The sequence below is a fragment of the Gopherus flavomarginatus genome, chromosome 7 (genome assembly GCF_025201925.1).
Source record: "Gopherus flavomarginatus isolate rGopFla2 chromosome 7, rGopFla2.mat.asm, whole genome shotgun sequence".
In the NCBI taxonomy this organism is placed as follows: domain Eukaryota; kingdom Metazoa; phylum Chordata; order Testudines; family Testudinidae; genus Gopherus; species Gopherus flavomarginatus.
The window spans coordinates 7,935,833-7,953,369 of record NC_066623.1 but is presented as its reverse complement, the minus strand read 5'-3'; the positions used below and the strand labels follow the sequence as shown (position 1 = coordinate 7,953,369).

The 17,537-nt window shown below is 42.0% G+C and overlaps 2 protein-coding genes across 3 annotated transcripts in view; both read left to right on the top strand.

The window, feature by feature from the left end:
- Nucleotides 1-3,544, top strand: part of CANX (calnexin) — a 38,970-nt gene extending 35,426 nt beyond the window's left edge. The window contains exon 15 of the mRNA XM_050961553.1: nucleotides 96-3,544. Within this exon, the coding sequence (XP_050817510.1) occupies nucleotides 96-131 (36 nt within the window). The 3' untranslated portion in view covers nucleotides 132-3,544. The remainder of the gene's footprint in view (nucleotides 1-95) is intronic.
- Nucleotides 3,545-10,360: 6,816 nt separating this feature from the next.
- The window catches only part of MAML1 (mastermind like transcriptional coactivator 1), a 28,040-nt gene continuing 20,863 nt past the window's right edge, over nucleotides 10,361-17,537 (top strand). For both annotated transcript variants that reach the window (XM_050961521.1, XM_050961520.1), the window contains exon 1: nucleotides 10,361-10,873. In XM_050961521.1, the coding sequence (XP_050817478.1) occupies nucleotides 10,505-10,873 (369 nt within the window). In that variant the 5' untranslated portion in view covers nucleotides 10,361-10,504. The remainder of the gene's footprint in view (nucleotides 10,874-17,537) is intronic.

Here is a 17,537-nt window from a genome sequence, read left to right as displayed (position 1 = left end):
GCTTTAGAATATTTCCTACCTTAATAGCAAATTCAGAAGAGAAGACCAGACTCTTTTTTTTTAAACCACACTTTCACTTTCTTTTAATACTGCAGGAGGAAGAAAGCATGAATAGATTGAAAAAATCATAAGAACTTCATCTATGATTATATTTTCCCCCAACATGGTTCTGGGAGAGGACCTTGGATACCTTATGTTGAAACTCAAACAAACCTCAAGACTTCACCATCCGCAGGTTCCAGTCACACTATCCAATGTAACTGAGTGTCTAGCAGTAAAATATTTGCAATCATCTCTTTAAAAAGAACACCATTCCTGTAGAAAGATGCATTTAATGTAATGGGCTGTGGATTTTGGAATGTAACAAAACTAACCTTTTATGTTTGTTTTTAAATAGATTGGTAGAACTTTGCCAGTCTCTCAACCTTAGCTTAATTTAATGTATTAATTGATCAATGAAAAATAACAGATCTAGAAAAATGCTAGTTGATGAAATGCAGTTTTTATAACTTTTTTTTTTATAAACATGGAAATTACTGGCAATGCCTGTATATCCCTTAAATTTGGTGGTCATGTTAGCAGTCCGTGGCTACATTGACACTTTTTTTTTTTTTTTTTTTAAGTCCTCTCAAATAAGGAAATTAGGGATGGGAAGGAAGTTTAAGTCCAAGAAACTATCTAACTAAGATGTGTTGATTATTCCCAAGAAAGCCCTCTCATTTACTTGTTGAGGGAGAGCATAGGTAAGCAATGAAATAAGCATGTTGCCTATGGCTGTTGCCCAGTTAAGTGTTCACAATTGGCTTAAGGTAGTGGGGGTAGGTTTAACTATGGTACTTAGTCTTGCAAGACTCAAAGAGGCCGGATGTCTGATTTCTTTAGTTCTTGAGCTCTTCACAGTAGGCAGTGGTTGTTCGGGGGTTGGTTTGTTTTTTTTTTTTTTTAAATACTTTTCCCTTCCTCCGGCCCTAGCTTTCTCTGCTACTATGCAGCTTCTTCAGAGTGTAGGTTGGCCTCCACTACTGAAAACTACTTTATGCTTGGCTCACTATCAAACTTTTATAGGTGTGTTGGGTTTTTTGTTTGTGTTTTTTGTGGGGCAAAAGGGTGTTTTTTTGTTTTTTAAGCTACACCTACTTCTTTCTAGGGTCCAAACACTGGATACGACAGTGTCCCTAATCTCCTTATTGTTGCCCTGTATGTAAACTCCTGCATAGAGACAGGGAGGTGAGAAAAGAATAGACAAGTAGACCTAAAGACTCATTTCAGAAGCAAAGATGTCAGTATTTGTAGATGGGGAAGGAGCACATGGAATAACCTACTTGGTATGTGTAACCATTTGAGTCTTTCATCTGCTTTTCATGTAACAGTTGCATTCTAAATTATATTGTGAATATAGGGGGTTCCAAATCCAGTTAAATAAATTTTTTTTTAAAAAATGTCACGTCTAGTATATTATACTGTTCTAAAAGTTTTTTTTTATTTTGTTTGTTTCTTTGTGGAATGCAAATGACCACCACCAGAGCATACCTCTAAGATGGTAGACTCTGATGCTTTCATTAGTGTACCAAAATGTATTAAAGAGGGAAGGTTAATGTCTACAAAGACTAGCTTTTTGCCTTTTGTTCAAAATAACTTTAAATGTCCTAAATTGCTCTCCTTGCACTGAACAGAAATACTCCATGTTCAATTTGTATTTTTGTTTAGAGTAGGGTAGAAGGTGAAGAACAACTCTAGAAAAAAAATTACCCCAGTTTTTAAAAACCATCTTACCAATGTCTAACATTTAAAAACAAAAGCTCTGGCTGCCTGTCCTTAACCAAGAGAGTTGGTGGTTTGTTTTGTTTTAATACCAGTGATCGTAAATGCATAGCAGGATTGCTTGACTGCTCTGTAGTGTGCAAGTAGAACATGGTAAACTTAGACTTCTGTTTAAACTTACTTCTAGAAATGGGACATCTCTTCACTTTTTAAACACCTCATCTTACCCTCTCCAAAATAGCTTCTGCCCTGCTGTTGGAAGCTGTCATGTTTTATAGGCACTGCTTTTAATTTAATTCTTCTTGGCTTTCCAGATAGCTTTTATAGAGTAGCGGTACTACTCGTGACTTAGTCCCTCCCAGATAAAAATAGGTGTAGATAGGTTTGCCAATTCATAGATGGCCTCTGGTGTTCAGCTACCATCTCGGCACAATTTACAAACCTATTTTAATGCAATTCACTTAATGCTGTTTTTATCTTCATGTACAAACTGCCTTAATTTCCAGTACTTTCTCCTACACACACCCTCTCTTCCAAAACACTGCTAGAAGTGAAATTCTGAAATGCTTTTCAGACATCAGCTATTAAATAGTATTGCATTAAAGCTGAATGTACACATCTTTCTGCTTCTACTGGACCTCTTTGAAAGGGTCTCCTGTTTGCATGTGATGGCTTTCTTTGGTCCCATAGTGTAAATCTTTTAAATAGTCACTACATTAAATGGTGAATCTCCACAATGGATAGAAAACTTCAGTTTTAACTTTTGTCATGGCATCTAACTTTGCCTCCAGTGTTTAAATGGCAAGCCTCTTTTGAATAGATAAAAGGATAAGATGCCAATTTCGTTAAAAGGGTTGGCATTGTTAGCTATCCACTTCCAAGTAAAAGGAGAATATATTAAGGCTAACAGTATTTTCTGACTACCTGAAGCTTCAGTTATCTCCCACCTGTGACTTGAACAGTTAGTGACTCTTAAAAGTACTTGGAAAGAAGTCTGCATTTTAGTAAGTGGAAAGCAGTTTGACTGCACATAAGTGCAGTGGTAAATGGACTTCTTGTAAAGGGTCATTTGGGCTTTATATAGCAAAACCTGAATTCTCTCACCTTTTTAATGAAGAAATCTGTTCGATAACTGGTTCTACAGAGCCAACAGACTCTACCATAGATTTGAGTGTCACTGTTCACTTGGCATTTTTAATATCTGAAATAGTAAAGAGTATGTTGGAAAGACTGAAAAATAGTCGTCTTGGAATTGTGATCAGTGAAAGGCGGTAAAGGAAACATAGCAAACTTACTGATATTTTCTTAGTAAAAAGTAAGTGGGGATGTAAACTGGCCTTTCAAAGTGTTTGGTTATCCAGTGAATTAACAGAACTTGAGAATGTGGATTTTAAAATGTATTTGACAGTGTCTAAGATTTGGATCTCTGGGATGGAGAGGGTATTCTTACAAATATTCATTACTAGTAAAGAAGTTTTATCTCCTCTACATATGGCTCCACTCAACCTGTGGCAGCAAACATGGTGCTAGTGACCAGTTTCTCTGCACCCCTCTGCTATCCCCATATGCACTTATCTCTAAATGCCAGTATTGCCTCCATAAATTGTTTCAAAAACAAAATCCTCAAGTGTTGCTAAATGAGAACTGTGACTTCTCTCACAGAAAAGTCCTGTCTGTCTGTTTGAAAAAGGATAATTGTAGATGCAGTATGCATATATAAATATATTGGATAAGTTATAAATGTAAGTTTACTCTGATTGATTAATAAAGAAACTTAAATCTATACAGCTTTCTTTGTCTAATTGGCTAAAAAATAGCTAAAGGCTTTTATCTCTGGGTTTTCAGTATTGAGGTGAAGGGGAGCTGCAGCCTTGCTTAATGGCTACTCTAACAACTGAGCAAAGAGAAAGGGGCAGCTATTGGAGCTGAATGCCAGATGGGATTTGTTATAGGCCCACAATCTGATTAGAAAAGGTAGTAAATGTAGCGTCGTCATGAAGCTAGTAGCTATGATTTGGCCCAGAAGCCTTGGATATATTTAACTATTTTTAGCACTGGATCATGAAAGTAAACTAGTCTTGTCTTGTGTTTTTTTTTTTTAATTATGAATAAAATACCAACATTTTATTTATGCTCTAACTGCAGGGCATAGGCAGCCCATGATATCTGCCAGCTCTGCTTTAAACATTGCCTTCATTGCTAAAAGCTGTGAATCCTAAACATTTAAATGAAGTCTGTAAATTATATTTTTAAGATGATAAAAGTAAAATCTTTGGTATGTAAATTTAGTTTAAAGCTAGATAATAAACTGAATCCAAGGATTTGGTATCTCTGGAAATCTGTTAAATTCTGATGTGCCCCTTGTGTTGTGCATTTAAGTTGTTCCAACCTTATTGCCTAACTCCACTAGTTGACTGTTTTGTTTTTTTTTTTGATAGCCAGAGACTGCAGTCTCATTCCATTTTAATAAGCAGTGGGATTTGGACGGCTCCAAGCCTTGGACTTGGAAAGTAGCAGAACCTCATTTTTCCACTTTGCTGCACATGCAGTTAACCTGCTGTACTTGTATATTTCTCCTGCACAAACCAACAGCTTGTTTACAACTGAGTTCACTTTTAATTCAGCAATATTATTTCATATGTATGGTTCTTCAAGTGATGGTCCCTGTTGTATTCCACTGAGGGTTTACACATGAACACCATGCGTCTGGAGCCAGAGAATTTAAAAGTAGTAGTGTCCATTAGTCTGTGCATGTGCTCTGAACTCCCTTCATGGTTTAGTCCGAAGTCATAAGAGCCAGGTTGGTCTGACTGCAACTGCCATTCCTTCTCACTGCCACGTGGTCTTGGTCAGAATGAGTGGTATCCATTTGCTTGTGACACATTTTCTTAAACTTGTATATAGTGTTTTACAGATTTTTACTGTTTATTTTTAGGTAGTTTCTAGTAGCTTTAGAGTAGAATTGTTTGGGGGCCTTTCTTTTGTCTCTGTACCCATACGCAGGTGTACTGGACTCTGCTGAACACCCTCTGGTCTTAAAATCTCTGCCTCCTGCCCACATTCCTTCTCAGTCAGCAACAAATACCAACGCTGCCTCTACTGCTTGGGAGAGGGCCATGTTGCATCTAGGTGCAAGCTGTACCTGAAGGTTGACTCTCCACCTAAAGACGGAAGTTGCCATGAGGCCTTGGAATCAGGTTGGGGAACCTCCCTGAACGTTGGCCTGAGACAGTGGAGTGCCCCTGCTGCTACAGAATCCGAGTCCGGGACCAGCAGTACCACCACTATGGATCCTATGCTGGGGCCTACTCAAGAGGCAAACAAGTACGGTCATAAGCATTCCTCCAAGGCCAAGAAAGGAGACACTCCTTCCACTTCCTCCAGTCATGGTGAAGGAGCACGCGCCAAGCCTCATAAGCATGAGAAGAGGTCCCACAGGAGGACTGATCTACTGGTACCAGGGATAGAACTGACGCCAACAGCATTAGCGCCCCATAAAATGATACCTTTCTGCTGTGGGGAAGTCTACCACTTTGGCACCATTACCAAGTATCGAGAGAGTGCCCTTAACTCCTGGGACACTGGGGAGGGCACCAGAACCCCAGGATACGTTTGCACTGGGAGACCTAACCTCTCCATGCCTGTCCAGACCCTCCACTTCTAGGAGACTGTACCTTCCCCTATAGACATGCCACACTTGGCCTATCATTCACCTCCTGCTCCAGCAATCCACATGCTTCCGACAGTGCCACCTGAAGAACTTGTTTTAGAGTTCTCATCTTCAGATGAGTGAGATAAGGGGCATGGTCTGTCCATCACATACTGCTGTCAGGACTCCTGAAAGAAGCCATCTACACTGTGGCACTATATCCTAGGCTGCAGCTGCTTCAGAGTCATTGGTTTCCCACGCCATGGGGGTCCTTCTCAACACCTTTGGGATCAGTCATACTAGCCCTATTGGGGACCTTTGCCACAATACTCATCGTCAGAATCCACACATTTGGCAAGGGATACTTCTCCAGTTTTCCTGTCCTGCGTGCCTTCCAGAAGACGCTCAGAACCAGCGATAGAGGAATAGCTGCTCAGCCTGGTTCCGATGGTACCAACACAGCAAGAGAGATTTCAGTCTTCCTCTATGGATGTGGCACTTGCTTTGGTGTCCTCTTCATTCCTTGAATACTTCTGCCAATTTCAGGATCTCCTAAGGAGGGTGGCAGGGGAGCTTTACATCCCACTGGAGGAGGTACAGGATACCCAACACCAGCTCCTGGACATCCTTTATTCATTGGCACTGGGTAAAGTTGAGCTACTCATCAACAACACTCTACCCGAACCGCCTATGACAGCTTGGCACACATCAGCCGTGTGTATACCTACTCCAAGTGATCATAGAAGAGGGTAAACTAGTGGCGAGGACTTCGCTGCATCCTCAGCTGATTGAAGTGGACACTTCTGCATGGTCCATGGCCATGGGTATAGTTTGTGGCAGGAATTGTGGCTCCATACCTCTAATTTACACAGGGAGGTACAAAATATCATCTAAGATCTCCCTTTCAACAAATCCCATCTTTTTAACCCAAAAATACTATTCCTTGCATACCCTCAAGGATTCCAGAGCTACAGTGCATACCCTGCGTATTTACACGCCTGCATGGAAGTGCCAGTTCTACCACCCACCTCCACCTACACAATGCAACAGGACCAAGCAGCTCTTCCATCAGAGGTCCTATGAACTGCCACGCAAGCATCAGAAAACTCTCAGATCACGCCCTCTGGGACCACCTTTGCATTCTTCTTCTTCTCAGATGCAACCACCAGAGAGACAATACTTCAGAAAAACTCTAGAGAGCAGTAAATCACACAATGCCTACTGCATACAAGCACCCCAGCCCTTTGGGGGTCATCTGTATTCTTCTCAGTTTGGAGTGCAATAACAGACAGATGAGTGCTAAATGTCATCCACCATGGCTATGATAGAGGTCAGCATGCTACCTCATCCACAGCCCCCCGTCCTGATCCCTCTTCTGGGATCAATTTCACAACATCACCTTCACCCAGGAGGTATGCTCCTTACTACAGCGAGGAACAAGACAGCATATCCCTCTGGAATATTGAGGAACGGGGTTCTATTCAACTTACTTCCTGATAAGTCTCCATCCACCCTTTTTCTTGGCTATCATGGATCTTTGTTTTCTCAGTCAATTCATCCTAAAGCTAAGATTGCTGCTAGTATTACCATCTGAAATCATCCCCTCATTAGAAAAAGGCATGTGCTTTACAGCTTTTGATATGCAGGATGCCTGCTTTCACATAGACGTTTATCTGGCCCACAGATGGTTCCTCAGATATATGGTCAGCTCACATTTCCAGTACAGAATACTCCCCTTTGGACTCATGATGGCTCCCAGAGTGTTTACCAAGCTTTTCTCAGTGGCAGCTCACATAAGACGTTATGGACTTATTGTATTCCTGCATTTCAACAGCTGGCTTCTGGCAGCACAGTCCAGACAAGAAGCTCAGGCCTCAGCCTCTGTTGCTGGGCTTCCTTTCTTCCGTAGGGGTCAGTATCAAAACAAAAAAGTCAACCTTAAAACTTACCCAACGCCTACACTTTGTAAGGGCCACAATCAGCTCGGTCACAGCTCAAGCCTACCTACCATGGGACAGGTTCCAGATTCTGCAAGAACTCATAACTCTGCAAGAACTGAACAATGTCAGTCATGGCCAGGACTTTCATCTCCCTCTTGGATTACATGGCCTTGTGCATGTATCTCACCACCTTTGCTCGTCTTCACTTTTTCACAACCTCAGGATGTGGCACCAGAAGGTTTACTTGTCATTCATGATACTGTGGCTCTCCTCCTCCCACAAAGGTACTCTCATCCCTCCAGTGGTGGTGGGAACCTCCATCAGGTCTGTGAAAGAGGAGTTCCCTTCTCCCCCCCACCCCACCCCGCCTTCCTGGAAAAGACTATGATCACAGATGCCTCCCTTTTTAGGGTGGAGAGCACATATGGATGGACATGACTCAGAACATGGACCCCTTGGAAATCCAGGATGCACATCAACATTCTGGAGTGCTAAGATGTAAGAAAGGCATACTAGGCCCTTCTCCGTCGCATTTGTTCCCACCATATTTTTACTGTGTTGGACAATACCACGACAGTGTGCTACATCAACAAACTGGGTATGAGGTCACCAGTTCTGTGTTCATAAGCAATCACCCTTTGGAACTGGAGTATCGACCACAAGATAATCTAGTCTACAGCCTCTCCCTCAGGGACACTGAAGTGATTGCAGACTGACTTAGCAAACAGTTCGTGAACAACTACATGTGGGAACTCTACGACAATGTACTACAAGCCGTCTTCAACAAATGTGGAACTCTGACCAGAGACTTCTTTGCATCCTTTGTGAATGCTCAAGTAGAGGTCTGGAGCAGCACTTAGTGTGATGCTCTCATCCTACCCTGGTTGGATCAATTCAGTTGTCTTCCCTCCTCTCCTGCTCATACTGTGGGTACCACACAAGGTCAAACGGGACACAGAGACAGTTATCCTGATAACTCCACACTGGCCTGGACTGTTTTGGTTTCCCAACCTCCGTCACATGTCTGCATGCCCCCCAATTCCCTTCCCTTGCTCTACTGACACAACGGCAGCATCAGCCATCCTGATCCATGCATGCTTCCCCTCAGGGCATGCTATTTGGATGGACATCTTTTTGAATGGGTGTGTTCTGCACAAATACAAAATGTCTGCTAGATTTAAGAGCCTATTATCAAATATTTATTCTCTCTAGGGGTACTTAAAACCTGATCAGTGGATGACACAAAAAGCTCAGTCATTACAAGGTGTTTCCTACTCTTTTAATCCTTCTTGTGACTCTTCTCTGAACCTCACTCTACTCTTCCAATATCCTATGTGAACTGTGGACACTAGAACTGGTAATAGTATTCCAGCCGTGGTTGTATTCATGCAAAATAGAGGTGCAGTCTCTCCCCTTAGGTTTCCCTGTTTTATGCATCTAAGGAGCATATTTGCCCCTGCAACATTGTGGCCAAAGGGCCTGTTCATGTTCACTGGATTATCCACTATCACATGCTCTTTCTCCACCCACCCTTTCCCCTCACCTTTTTCAGTCAGGGAATTCTATCCTAGGAAGCACTATCCTATGAGTATGGCCTATATTCTTTATACCAAGATATCTAGGTTTACATTTAGCTTTACGAAAATGTGGTTCTGCTTGCACCTACTTTATCAAGTGATCCAGATTAGTCTATCAGTGCTCTGTTCTCTTCCTTTCTTACTACTCCTTAACACTTTTCATGGCCCAACTTCACCAGTGATTTTGTTTTGTTCTGGAGCTCTGATTAATAACAGAGGCCCAAGAACTAGGCCCTATAGGACCCTACTCAAAACTACACCTGCTCGGGCCTGAGTTTCTGTTTACAGTTATGTAGTGACACTTATTAGCCAGTTTTTAATCTATATAATGCATACCAGGTTAATTTTATATTCTAGTTTGTTTTTAAAAAAAAGCTGTAATACCAAGACAAATGCTTTACAAAAGTCTGAGTATGTTACAGTACCCCTCTTACTTTTCATCTGGCTAGGGCGAGTAGACAGCCAGTGTGAAAAATCAGGATGGGTGGGACCTATATAAGAAAAAGACCCCAAAATTGGGACTGTCCCTATAAAATGTATAGTCTCAAAAGCCCTGGTTCTGGTGCCAGGCTCTTTTCTGCAAACCACCTACTTCTGGGGCCTTGCATAGTGTCAAGTATCAGAGGGGTAACCAAGTTGCTCTGGATCTGTAAAAAGCAACAAAGGGTCTTGGGGCATTTTATAGAGTACCAGAAGTACTGGGAGCATAAGCTTTTGGGAGCGGGTGAATACCCACTTCATCAGTGGCATGTGGGGGTATTCGTGCCTGAAAGCTTATGCTCCAATACTGCCGTTAGTCTACAAGGTGCCCTAGGACTCTTTGCTGCTTTCTACTACTTCTGTTCTTTAATTCTTCATTCATCAGACCTCTAGCAGGACGGGGGAGGGGATAATGCGCCCTGCTGGCTTCCCGCGCCCTCTACAGGCTGGAGAAGGATGTTCTAACTTGTCAATCACACCTAACCCCTGCCCGCACTTCTCATTCGCCGCTTCCAAACTACCCCCGCCTCTTCCTCCTCGATGCCTTTTAAATACGGTTAGGGTCACCGCCCACAGCATCGTCATTAGGCCACACCCATTTCTCCCCGCTCCACCAATCCGCTGGGCTTGAGAAATTGTCCGTCTCCCGCGACGCACTTACGTATACGTGACGTCAGACACCACCCAGGAAGCTCCGCCTATTTATTCTGAACTCGGCTCTTAAGGGGAAAAGCAAATTCAAGATGGCGGCCGCGTAGCTAACAATGGGGAGTCGGGGGTTTGGGCCTGAGCGAGGCGGCCGCCGCGCCTGAGGGGAAGCGGAGCGGGCTCCGGCCGGGCAGCACTGGGGTGGAGGGAGCGGCAGCGGGCCGAAGGAGGAAGCAGGGTGCGGGGAACGGAGTCGGGCCGGACCCGAGAGAGAAGGAAGTGGGGGGTGGGCGAGGCCTGAGGGAACCCGGGTGGGAGGGGGCGAGGCCTGAGGGCTGCCTGGGTAGGGTCCGAGGTGAACCCCGGTCTCTCCCTTGTCGGTGTCCTGGCCATGGTGGGGTCGGCGTGAGGAGCCGGTGAACGGCGGCGGCCCCCTCGGTCCCCGGCCCATGGTGCTGCCCCCCTGCCCCATGGCGGAGTTCGTGGTGCCGCGGCACAGCGCGGTGATGGAGCGGCTCCGCCGGCGCATAGAGCTGTGCCGGCGGCACCACAGCGCCTGCGAGTCCCGCTACCAGGCCGTGTCCCCAGAGCGCCTGGAGCTGGAGCGCCAACAAACCTTCGCTTTGCACCAGCGCTGCCTGCAGGCCAAGGCCAAGCGGGCCGGGAAACACCGCCAGCCTCCCCCGGCGCCGCCGCCGCCTGCCCCTCCTCCTCCTCCTGCTGTGGTTGCGGGCAACGCCGACAGGACTGGAGCCAACGGCCTCGACACTGACGCCGCGAGCAGCGAGCAGCACGGCCGCAGCAGTACCCTGATAGCGGTAAGGAGCAGCTTGTTCCTGAGTGGGCCCCGAGGTCGTGGTGGGTGAGACAGTGCCCAGCTGGCACAGCTACTTCCCCGTCCAGGCTGGTGTAGGAGAGGAGCCCTCCAACCCTTCTAGCGTTGGAATCATGGCCCATACTGGCAGGAGGGAGGGTTACATTGTTAGGTCCCTGTGCAGTCCATACTAAAACTGAGCGACTGCCATCCTCCTGCATTGATTACACATGCAGAAGTGGCCAGCAACGGATACGGAAGGGACAGGGGTAACTTCCATTTAGAACAATCACAGATGTTTTAGCAGCTTAGAATTGTGCTCCATGTAGCCTGGCTATTTATGTTCTGACAAACTGACTCTCAGTCGTCTCTGCAGGAGCAACCGGGTAGTACTTGTTCTGTGACTGTTTACATAGTTCTGTTTGTTTGGAAATGAACAAGAAGGGAGATCGAAGCTGTCAGGCATTAGTCAGTGGTTCTAGTTGTTTGGTAAAGACAATTCTTACGAACTAGACGTTTTCTGCTTTTCAGAATAATAACATCCATTAATACTACACCACAGTGCAAACAACTAAATGAAATGGTGCTAGAAAGGCAGCTGATGATTTGCCACTTTTTCTGCTGGATGTGAACTAATTGACCAATACACTGATCATTCGCCACCCATTTAAAAATGCTTGATTTTCAAAAGGATAACCTTTCTTCTCACTAGCACTACTGGTTGTGAATATGTCCTGTAAATAATGTTTTATGTGCATCAGTATAGGTATTTAGTTTGTTCTTGGCTCTTTAAAGTGGTCTGTATGATATGGCTAAGGAGCAGGGAAATGCAGTGTAGCAGAACACATTTTAAAAAGTGACCCACTGTCTTCATAGAAAAGTAAAGTTTCTAAACTGTATCCCAAAGTCCATCATAAAACTATTATCCTGACCTCCTTTTTCAAGATGCCTCTTGCCATTAATCGAGCACCTTTCCAGCTATATGCATATTTAACATCACAGTTTTATGTAAGATAACTGTCTTGGAGGAATATTCACTAGGACCCATTTATAGATACTTGATTCAAGTTACAGCCAAAAGTAGTAGTCACAAATTTGTCTTTAACTTGCCTTTGGGATTTGGAAGTGAATTCTCCAGGGTAAAATCTGGCATGTTGGACGTGTCCATGAGATGCTTGATGCTTTTATTCAATTATTTATTTTAAACAAATTAACTAACTACCTTTTGTGTTATGCAGCCCACACTGAAGTTGTGGAATGCAGTGTAGTTTGTTTGGTTTCCTGAGCACTGATCAAATCTAGATGGAAAAAGAGGGCATGATTCGCCACTTTTTTACACTCATCCAAGTGAAAAAAGGATGTAAAATACTATTAAATCAGAAATGTCTGGTCGCACCAATGGTAGCATTTTATGTTCACTGTGTACGGGAATATATGACTACATAAGACAAGAAGAATCAGTCACAGTGAATTAGCCTGTAGTATGACTATGATTACAAACTTGCATTTTTCATGGTTGTAATGTGAACGACAAGTATCACTTGAGTGAATCATTTCTTATCTCTTAAGTGGTGGGACACATGTCTTTCTGATGAGTCCTTTGGATTCTTGTCCCCTTCTGAAGAAAACAATCCTTATGATTGAATCAAAAACTTCACACAATAGAAGAGGAGAAAAATCCTTGAAAGAAGGAACAATTTGTACTTTCCTAATGAGAATATCTATATCACTTCAGGGAGACTTTGCTTAGCAGGCTGGATTTTGAATGAAGATTTGTGGTGGAACCCAGGATTTAAATGCCTGTTTTGTTGATCATAAAATTAAGGCTTCTGCTTGCTTTGCATCTGGACCTTAGGGATTCACACTTGTGGCTCGTTCAGTTCATTAGATAATATAGATTAACACGCTGAATCCACTTGCTTAGACTGTAAGCACACTTTTTCATACTGAACCTCTGAAAAAATGTCTTGAATCACTGCTGGCATTTATTTTAAGTTGCTCTGTATGTGGATTTCGTCTTATTAGCTTGCATTATAATGAGGAATCTAAATTCCCCAAGAACAGTGTGGTTTTGAAGTGCACTGTGCATCTAGGGAAGCCCTTCTTGTACAGGAAGCTGCCTCCAACTGTTGATTTACACAACAGAGGAGGCCTTTAGTGTATGAATGACTCTTCCTCGTGCTGACCTGTTGCTTCTTTCCTAGTATACACGACTAAGATAAATTGCTGCCGCTGCTTCATCTTGTTACTCGGTTATAAAATTGGATCATTTGGTAATTCAACTAAAAAAAATCCCTCTTTGTATGTTGCTTATTTCAGTTCTTTGGTGTAGTCTATACTACTTTAACCCAGATCCTGATGTTTCACCACCAACAGTCAGGTAACAAATATCAAAACTGAGCATGCTGTGGTGGGAGGGGGTGGAGTATTGTCTGAAATGTTCATTAAACCTGTGTTTTCACAACAAAATTATTTTGTTTTAAAATATCTTGATATGTTCCTTTCAAAATAATGTTAGGTAAGCCATTAACCAGGTAATACACCAGCCAATGCTGCTGTTGAGTTACATGGAACTTTTTTGAAAGAGATCCATGTAAAACATTTTCGAGAAGGCTTTGCTCCGTATAGTGCTACTTTCATTTAAAGCTAATGGAACACTGATGTTCGTTTTTTTTTTTTTAAGCCACTTGTAATAAAAATGCAGGTGAGCTGCCAAGCTGTACAGAAATGTCCTTTCATTATAGGTCATCAGATGCTAAACAACTGTATTTAGTTGCTTGTGAATTCCAAGGTGCTGTGTGTACTCAATAGCAGTTCAGAATAGTGCAAGGGGAGCACCTTCATTTCTTTTTTGGCATTTTATGTGGTGGTGATCCCCACATGGGATGTTAGAAATCAAGTGCTTTGTCTGATAGTTATTTCTTTGTTTTAGACCCCGAAACAAGACAATCTTGGGGCGTAAACAGAAGTGTGGGTCACTTTAATCCTCTGTGTGTTTGCCAGGATGAATATGCTGTGACACAGAAATACTTTTAGTTGAGGGTGTGTGCTACCTAAGCTAGTCCTCCAGTTTAAAAAAAAAAGGGGGAAACAATGTTTAGTTTCCTCTTTTAATGTGAGGCTATTTTTAAGGTTTTAAAATGTCCTTTATATAGAAATGTCAGATTTCCATTTCAGTCTTAACTATTTTCTGCCTTATGAAGGCAAGTGTTAGTATTTGGATAACTGGGTATCCCTCATGTTAATCTTGTGTTTCAGAAACATTTACATTAGAAAAAAAAGACTTAAAGGTCATATAGCACACCTCTTCTTCTTTTCCTAATTTCCAGTCTAGAACTGCTGCTTTCAGTTTCTTCCAGTGCTTTAAGGTAAACTTCCTTGTAAATGTCCATAGTGTGTGGGCGGGGGTCCTTCAATTTCCCTAGAAAGACTCTTAACATGGACGCAAAAGCTCACTATTAGGAAGTCTCTTTCTGATACAGGATTTGGAATAATTCAAAGATTTGGATTTTCATCTCCACTGCTTATTTCATGTTGTGCTCTCCTAGCCAGGAGACCAACCAGCACTAAACAGACCTGCTTACACATTTCTTATTACTTGCTTTCATCAGTGAACAGCTGTTGTATAGGTGATTCACTTTTTCTAGTCTTGCCTCAAAACCTAGAATGATATTTCTACAGTGGCCAGGAAAGCTCAGTTTGATTGTCTGTAATGGGGAAAGATTCTTCTTAAATCTTAAGAGCACACAATATTAGTCTTTAGCAGCTGAGCAGTTAGTTGAGTCTGATGTGAAGAGATGTTTACACTGAAAATTACCTCTCTGCTCTGTTTAACCCCAGTGAAATAAAGGTGTCCTAGATTAGAGCCTGTGTGGGATAATTTTTTTAATCCCACTCCGGTCCTGCCCTGCAGTACCCACTCCTGCATTATTTCTTGCATTTTTATCCCACTCTCACCTGCAAAAACCTTAAGTTCTTCAAGAGGGACAGATTCCCCCATACTACTACAAACAACAAGCCCCAGAACAGTCAGTTAATATAATGTGTATATATAAATAAACAGAATTCAGACAGTTTTTACCACAAAAGAATGAAATAAATCTTGCTTAAACGTGTAAAAAAACCCCTTTAACTCCTGTTATAATGGACATCAAATCTTTCTATCCCTTGCTTAAATTTAAATATTAAAACTTTTATTTTAAAAAAAGAAAAACTTGCTTTACATTGCTGAAATTCTATTTGACAAACCAAGCGATTGTTTTCCTGCAAATAACCACAGTCTGTTTTTGGGGTTGTTTTTCTGCCCACAACAAAGTACATTTTACCTGCTCCTATGGCAGTGGGTTGTCCAGAAGTAAAAGATGAATGACACAAAGTAAAAGAAAGTGGGGAAAACTATACTTATGTCCTGACTTTAAGATCTAGAGTAGTAGCAGAAAATAAATGAAGTATTGTTTGGATTGGACTTGCAAAGGTTCCTAGTGTTGCAATTTAACTTATTTGAAACCTTTTTTGGGGCGGGGGGGGGCGCAGGGGACAACGGGAGGAGGAGGAAGCATTAGCTGTGTGTGGATGTCAGAAATGGTTTAACTACTTTTCGGCCCCAAAATAGCAAAATATAGTAGAGTATTGCAAAATTATTCGTAAATGTAGTGTCATCTCACCATAATTACACCATTGCCATCATCTGCTGACAAGTCTGATAGTTTGTTGCCAAACAACTCAAGCAGGTTTTTTTGTCTGCTTTTTCTTCGCACAAGTTGTTGCAATGTGCTTAAAACACTTTTTTTATTGGATTGCTAAGGCCTGCAGTGGTGTTTCCTAAACTGTAAAGAACTAGGAGTGATCAGTACTGCTGAAGTTCAACTTAGGTGGAGAACCTAGCATTGCTGCTTAAAGCATAGCAGTTTTGATTCAGCAGAACAGTTCCTGTAGCAGAAGCTGCCTATTGTGAATAATACAGGTGCTTACATTTTTATATCAGAGGGGTAGCTGTGTTAGTCTGGATCTGTAAAAGCAGCGAAGTGTCCTGTGGCACCTTATAGACTAACAGACGTTTTGGAGCATGAGCTTTCGTGGGTGAATACCCACTTCGTCAGATGCATGCATCTGACAAAGTGGGTATTCACCCACGAAAGCTCATGCTCCAAAACGTCTGTTAGTCTATAAGGTGCCACAGGACACTTTGCTGCTTTTACATTTTTATACATGCACATCTGTAGCTGTTTGTCTGTCAGTTGCCTCCCAAGCTAAGCTGCCTCCCAAACACACACATTTTTTGGAATGAAAGTAAAAGTCAAATTAAAATTAGTCCATTGTTGTGGTTCTCTGACACCCTAGAATGCTCACCAGGCTATGGGAACAGATTTGGTAATAAAATGCTTTTCTTGAAAGAAGCAGAACATAGTTATAAAAGCTATTTATGAAAAGTAGAGACATTCCTAATGTATAGTATTAATAAGAAAATCATTTAAAATACTCTGTATTTACTCCCAGATCATGACCTCACATAGTGCATCTATTTCCACCTCACGAGGTTAGCTCTTGAGTGAGATTCAGCCATTGTCCAGGCAGACAGGGACTGTCTTCTATGTTTGTGCAGGGCCTAACACAGTGAGACTGATCTCAGCTGGAGCTTGTAGGCAGTACTGAAATAGTAATACTTCTAAAAATATTTATCAGTTGCTCCTAATCATGGTTTGGCACAGGGAGATAAGCATGCTCTAAGAAATCAGTGTTTATTACTAACTTTGATTTTGGAGAAAACTACATTGTGTTATATTTTCTAGATCAGTTCAACTTTTAGGATTGCTGACTATGTGCATAGCAGATACACAAAATAAACATCAAAAAACCAAATTTGTATTAACCTTCAACTTATAATGCTCAAGATAGTATAACAAAGTACAGAATTTTCAAAAATAGGATTTGACTGTCCCTTTAATATCTATTATAGTTAGATAAGGAGACTATCCACTACTATTTTGAAATTACTGTTAAATGTGAGAGCCACACTTTATTTCTAGTCTCCAACTTAGTAATGTTGATGTAAAGCTGATCTACGTAAGGGATGCCAATTTGAAATCTGAACAGTTTCAAATAACTATTAAGTCAGGTACTACACTAGGTCTCTGCTAATTTTTGTGACTTTTGCAATAACATATTTTTCTATTTTAAAAAATGCTTTTTCCCTGTTGCTGTAAGAGACATGGACAAACAGGAAACTGAGTATATATGGAAAATACTATCAAATGTGCAAGGTAAACTGAAGAAAGAGGAGTATTTTTCTTAAATCTTTTTGCTAAATAACCTGATGTGATACTTCCAACAATAGTATGTGAAATAGTTAAAGCCAGAAGAGAATCTTTTTTCTCCTCACCATAAGTAATGCTGTTTTAAAGATTTGATCTCTGCAGATGGATGTGTAATGGCTGGGTTTCCAGCTCTTCCCACTTCTGGACTCCTGAGGCCCTCCTAGTTCTCCTTATTAGATTTCTCCATTAGTTTATGATCACTATTCCCCTGAAGGCATTATATCCTGGTAGTCTACTTGCCTAGTAAGGAGGGCTTGATGAGCTTGGCTTCATTGAAGCTAACCTGATGGGTTAAAGCCTTGTCCATGCTTGTCCTTTTGGCAGTGAGGTTGCTGCATTGGTGCAAACTCCTAA